The sequence below is a fragment of the Bactrocera dorsalis genome, chromosome 3 (assembly GCF_023373825.1).
Source record: "Bactrocera dorsalis isolate Fly_Bdor chromosome 3, ASM2337382v1, whole genome shotgun sequence".
NCBI lineage: Eukaryota > Metazoa > Arthropoda > Insecta > Diptera > Tephritidae > Bactrocera > Bactrocera dorsalis.
The window spans coordinates 65,580,737-65,586,895 of NC_064305.1; the positions used below are offsets into that span (position 1 = coordinate 65,580,737).

Here is a 6,159-nt window from a genome sequence, read left to right on the forward strand (position 1 = left end):
AGCTATCACTCGACAGCCTTTTTCCTCGAGTACTTTCGGTAGCTATTTTACCACTAAGACCCAGAGTAACGGAGACAGAACTTCTCGCTGCGGGGTGCCTTTATTGACCTGTCGTAGTGCACATCCACTACCCCTTTCCCTCACGACGGTTCCGTCGCAGAGAAGACCCTATGAGATAATATGCTTAAGGTTCGTTTCAATTTCAAACCTATCCAGAGCAGTAATGACCACTCCCTTACATGCTCGAGAAATTATCGTTGTTTAATGTTTTTGAACCAAAATGATCCTAACTGTATTTTTCTATTTCTCTCTCTCTCTCTTTCCAGCGTTGTGGCACAGAACATCGTCTTGATCGCCAAGGCTTTCCGTCAACAATTCATCATCCCCGATTTTGTGAGCTTCGTTAAGGATGTCGAGGATATCTATTGGAAATGTAAGACGAACGCCGATGGCGCCGTCGCCAATTACATCCCCCAACTGGCGCGCTACAGTTCCGATTCGTGGGGTGTTAGCATCTGTACGATCGACGGGCAGCGCTACTCCATTGGCGATGTGGATATACCGTTCACTTTGCAGAGTTGCAGGTAAATTTGTCAATAGAAATGAATGAGAACGAGAAAAAAATCACAAATTGTGTTTCGAAAATAATCACATACATGCAATCATCTCTGTGTGTGTGTGAGCACGTGTTGCTCATTGCGCTTCATACACATAACCAGTTCATACCCAATATGCACCCCGTACCCGCAAACGCAACCGTACCGCTGCCGTACAGCTTCAGCAAGCGGACAATGACGCGCAAAGGAACATGTTTGGCGCAGTGTGACCGGTACTTCCCCGTGCTGGGTGATGATGCGCGAAGCGTGCACTGCAAGCTGACCCACATGCATACTTGCCTACGAGTACCGGCCGACGTACATACTCATAAATATACACTTCATTTGTAAATGTTCCACGAATTAATTACACTTCTTTCAGAGCGCGCTCGCTACCCAGCTTGGCGTGAGCGTGTTGTGCGCATATTCCAAGTAATCAAGTGATAAATTGCGTTATCATTATGCTTGTCTATTGGACAGCGTGTCCATCGTGGACTTAAGCCACTGCACGCGGCGTTGAGTGTGCGGCTCTTCGGACGTTGGTTTGAAGTTTCTTATGACCATCTACCTCTTTACCCTGCGCCGCCGGTGTACCTGGTAGTCGACGTTGTTGTCGTCGCCATTTGTGAATCATCTACATATCTATGTCCCACCTCCACGAGACTGTGCCTCACTCATTTTGTGTTGTTTGTGTTTGTTTGTTGCATTGTTCAAAAAAAATGAGAGAGAATGTAAAGGTTCGTAATTGTTTCAATCGATTTAAATCACTGCACAATTTGTGTTTCCAGCAAACCGTTGACGTACGCCATCGCCTTGGAGAAGCTGGGACCGAAGGTGGTGCATTCGTATGTGGGCCAAGAGCCAAGTGGTCGCAATTTCAACGAATTGGTGTTGGATCATAACAGTAAGTGTGCGGAAGTCTAGTGTAGTATCTAATAAAAAACTGAAATTTGTTTTATTAATTTGTTTTTGTTATTCATTTCGATTTTTATTCACTTTAGACAAGCCACACAACCCCATGATCAATGCGGGCGCCATTCTAACCTGTTCACTGCTGCAGGCTTTGATCAAACCCGATATGACGGCAGCTGAGAAATTCGATTACACGCTGCAGTGGTTTAAACGCCTGTCGGGCGGGGAGAATATCGGTTTTAATAATGCCGTGTTCCTGTCGGAACGCGAGGCAGCCGATCGTAATTATGCTTTGGGCTTTTATATGCGCGAGAATAAATGCTATCCGAAGCGCACGAATCTCAAAGAGGTCATGGACTTCTACTTCCAGGTGAGTTCGGTTATTAGAAAAAAATTAAAAAATAATTTTTTTTGTGCTTGAAGCTTATCAGTTTCATAAAAATTAAATTTTGGAAATTGCAATAAAAAACATTTCGAAACAAGATTTTTCGGGATTGTTAATAATTTTAGAATGGTTTCGGGATTGAGTTTCTAGGACTTCAAAAAATAATTTGTTACAATTTTCTTTTATAAAAACAAATGTATTTATAAAAATGTTTGATATAAAAATTTATTTTTTTTTATTTTAAAAAATTTCGGGATTTCTAAAAAGTTTTGTGTTTAAAGCTCATTTGTTTAATAAAAATCAAATTCTTGAAATTGCAATAAAAAAAGTTTCGAGTCCCGAATTTTCGGGATTGTTAAATATTTGGGAGTGGTTTCGGGATTGACTTTCTAAGGTTTGAAACAATATTTTTTTTTTATAAATACAAATTTGTAATTAAAAAATTTAATTTTTTTTAATATTTTTAACAAAAATATATTTTGGAATTTCTAAAAAATGTTTGTGTTTAAAGTTTCATAAAAATCAAATCCTTGAAATTGCAATAGAAAAAATTTTATATCCCGAATTTTCGGGATTGTTAAAAATTTGCGATTGGTTTCGGGATTGAGTTTCTAGAATAAAAATATGGATAAAATTTGCCTGCTGGAATAATAATAACCTTTATTCGTAAGTTAAAAATAAACGCTATTACGCTTGCGGTTTTTAATATCAAAATTTTGAAATTATATTTTTCGGGATTGCACTCGGGATTTAAATCTATTAATTTTTCTCGAAATGCTAACTTTCGGGATTGCACTCGGGATTTAAATCTATTAATTTTTGGATTCGGCATTTCGACCGACTTAAAAACTAGAACTCTTCTCTTTTTCACACTTATTTCATTTCAATACAACTTTCATTTTCTCTTTCCACAGTGCTGCTCCATGGAAACCACCTGCGAAGCCATGTCCGTGATTGCCGCGACACTTGCTAATGGTGGCATTTGTCCCACCACTGAAGAGAAAGTATTGCGTCCCGAAGTCGTACGCGATGTACTATCCATAATGCATTCGTGCGGCACCTATGACTACTCCGGTCAGTTCGCCTTCAAAGTTGGCTTACCAGCCAAATCGGGTGTCTCCGGTGGCATGATGTTGGTCATACCAAATGTAATGGGCATATTCACATGGTCACCACCGCTCGACAAATTGGGCAATAGTGTGCGTGGTGTACAATTCTGTGAAGAATTGGTGAGCGCCTTCAATTTCCATCGCTATGATAATCTCAAACATGCATCGGACAAGAAGGATCCACGTAAACATCGTTACGAGACCAAAGGATTGTCAATTGTGAATTTGCTCTTCTCAGCGGCCAGCGGTGATGTGACGGCATTGAGACGTCATCGACTCTCCGGCATGGATATCACATTGGCCGATTATGATGGTCGAACGGCGCTACATTTAGCCGCCTCCGAAGGTCATTTGGACTGTGTGAAATTTTTATTGGAGCACTGTCAAGTGCCACATAATCCAAAGGATCGTTGGGGTAATTTACCGGTTGATGAAGCGGAAAATTTCGGACATCATGCCATTGTGGACTACCTGAAAGAGTGGGCAGAAAAGGCTGAAGCGGCTGAAGCTCATACACCTGAAGCGGTTATTAAAAATACCGAAGCGGATGAGGTGAGTGTTTTGTTGTGCGACAGTTATTTGATAGCTTAGGCTGAGTACACATTGGATTGGGGAGATGTTTGATCATGAAACTATAGCGGATAATATAATTAAGCTGATTAATAAATAATTTCAACTGATAGCTAACCTTCCGACCGGTTCTCTGACAATAAGCCAACGGGAATTTGTGCATCTTAAACATCAGTTTTCGAGCGGAAAAAGGCTGCTTTCAGTTACTTTCATTATCTTCTAATATCTATGTATATTGAAGGCAAGCTCAGCTGACATAATTATAAGGGTCTTATATTCAGGAAGGTCTTATGTAAAACTAAAGGGTAGTCGAAAAAGTCTTTTCGTATTTCTCATCAAACTTCAACTTATTTTATTATATTTATAATGAACGTTAATGAACCAAATGTGTACCATTTTGGGCGACCTCTTTTTGCCATTTTTCTGTCAGAGACATTATTCCATCAGTGTAAAACTTTTAAAGGTTTCTCGTCGAAAAACTGTTGCAACTAATTTTCACAGGTTTCTCTTAAAGCAAACTTTACTCCTTAAGGGAGTTCTGCATTGACCGAAACAAATAAAAATCCGATGATGCAAGGTCGGGGTTATGTGGTGGATACATCAAAGCTTCCCAGCCAAAGCTTTACATCAAAATTTCCAGAAGGAAAGTGAGCTAACCACTGTTGTGCTGCACGAACTAAAACAGCAACTACTTCGTCAGCTTTACAAATTTCATTGCTGGTCTTCCCCTTTTTGAACAAAAATTTCAAAATATAGTGAATTTCTTCACTATTTTCACTCATTTTTAGCTGTCTGAAGACACACCTAGGCCTTTTGGAGGTCCATTGTAAAATATTATGTCCCTTTGTTCAGAAGCGCTTTGTAAATTCACTATTCCTCTTCGTTCCTTCAGTTTTTGAATGAAGTCGTCCCTCCGAACCACTGTGTGCTTAGCATAAGTTTCAAATCTGTTTTTATTGTTGTTGTATTTTCGAATTATGCTCAGTTTAAGTTCTCGTTTTATGTATATCGTTGTTTGATTGAAATATTTACTATTTGCCGTTTATAGGAAATAATTACTTCCAATCAGAGCATTAGCTCCGACTACGATCGCAGCGCCACTGCTAGTCCCATACCGTCGGATACAGGCAGCAGCAGCGGCATTGATGATAATACCAAACCTGGTTTCTAAACTCAACATATGTACATCACGCACACAAACACACACACCTATAGACTTAGAACCCATCAATTCGCATCACAAATACCTACATACACATACATACTTAAGACAATGATTTGAAATGATTCCCGGAGAATCTCTTACGAAGTGTAAGCCTATATACCAAAAAAAAAAACAAAAAACAAGAAAAACAGAAAAAACTTCGACGTCCGTTCAGCAGACACTGCAAATCTTCTACGCTGCATTATGCATATTTTAAATTAATTCATTTATTTACTATACTTAACTTTAGTTTAGTACTTTAGTTGTAGTTTTAGGTCCTCAGCATCTCACAACTGCATGTATGGAGAGCCGTTATGATGGCAAATATGTTTGTATGTAGCGAATAAGTACAGATTTGTGTTAAAATATTGACCCATAAGTATTTACATGCCTAATGCTTTTAGTTTATATAAACATAGTCTCAATATTATGAGCGTTTCGAGAGTGATTATTGAGTGGCAAATTGAGTTGCACTCGTTTGTGAGCTATTTTAGAGCGCGAGTTGTGCGAATATGCATAGAAAAATGTATGTTTAGAAGTAATTGTGAAGAGTTTTTGAGCATACTTTAAATGAAAGAAAGTTCTTAAACATTTGTAACACACTTTTGTTGAAAAATGCGAAAATCAGTGAGCTTTTATGTGAGTAATTACGATAGACTATCTTAATGTTTGACAAATAATAAATACACTAGTGCAGAGACGGCTAAAGTTTCCTATAAATTATAGTTGAAAAATATTCATATGTGTAATGCTGAAACTATAAAGAAATCAAGACGAAAAAAAATTTGAAAAATATTACAAAACTTTTCGAAAATAATTTCATAAAATTAAAAAAAAACAAATTTCAGAAAGAAAAATTAAAAATAATTTTAAAAAACTCAAACTCCTTAAAGTGAGAAAATGGTGGATTCTGTGGTTTTAAAATTGTAGACGAAAATAAAAAGACAGAAAGTAGAAACGAAAAATTTAATTTAAAAAAAATTCAGACCGTGCAACATGTTGAAAAATATTATTATTAAAATATTAAAAAAAAATAATTATTATTTGAAATAATGTTTATTAAAATAATAATGGAAATAAAAAAATATAAATAAAAAAAAATATTTTTAATATTTAATAAAGAAATAAAAAATATTTTTGCAATAATTAAATAAAAAACAAAGTTTAATAAAAAAAAATATAATTTAAAAATATTTTCTTTAATTAAAAAAAACATTTAATGTGTTAAGCTTTTTGAAATTAATTATTTTAGCTAACTCAAATTACATAATTAATAGATAATTATTAAAAACTTTTATTTTAAAAGGCAAAATGTTGTTTCATCAAAAATTTCAAAAAAAAAAAATTTGGAAAATATAATAAAAATTATTTGGAAATATAATT

The 6,159-nt window shown here is 36.1% G+C and overlaps 1 protein-coding gene across 8 annotated transcripts in view; it reads left to right on the plus strand.

The window, feature by feature from the left end:
* Positions 1–5,718, plus strand: part of LOC105233848 (glutaminase kidney isoform, mitochondrial) — a 57,480-nt gene extending 51,762 nt beyond the window's left edge. For all 8 annotated transcript variants that reach the window (XM_049450768.1, XM_049450770.1, XM_049450769.1 and 5 more), the window contains 5 exons: positions 327–584; positions 1,385–1,500; positions 1,598–1,878; positions 2,808–3,554; positions 4,621–5,718. In XM_049450768.1, coding sequence (XP_049306725.1) covers positions 327–584; positions 1,385–1,500; positions 1,598–1,878; positions 2,808–3,554; positions 4,621–4,743 — 1,525 coding nt within the window. In that variant the 3' untranslated portion in view covers positions 4,744–5,718. The remainder of the gene's footprint in view (positions 1–326; positions 585–1,384; positions 1,501–1,597; positions 1,879–2,807; positions 3,555–4,620) is intronic.
* Positions 5,719–6,159: the final 441 nt, after the last annotated feature.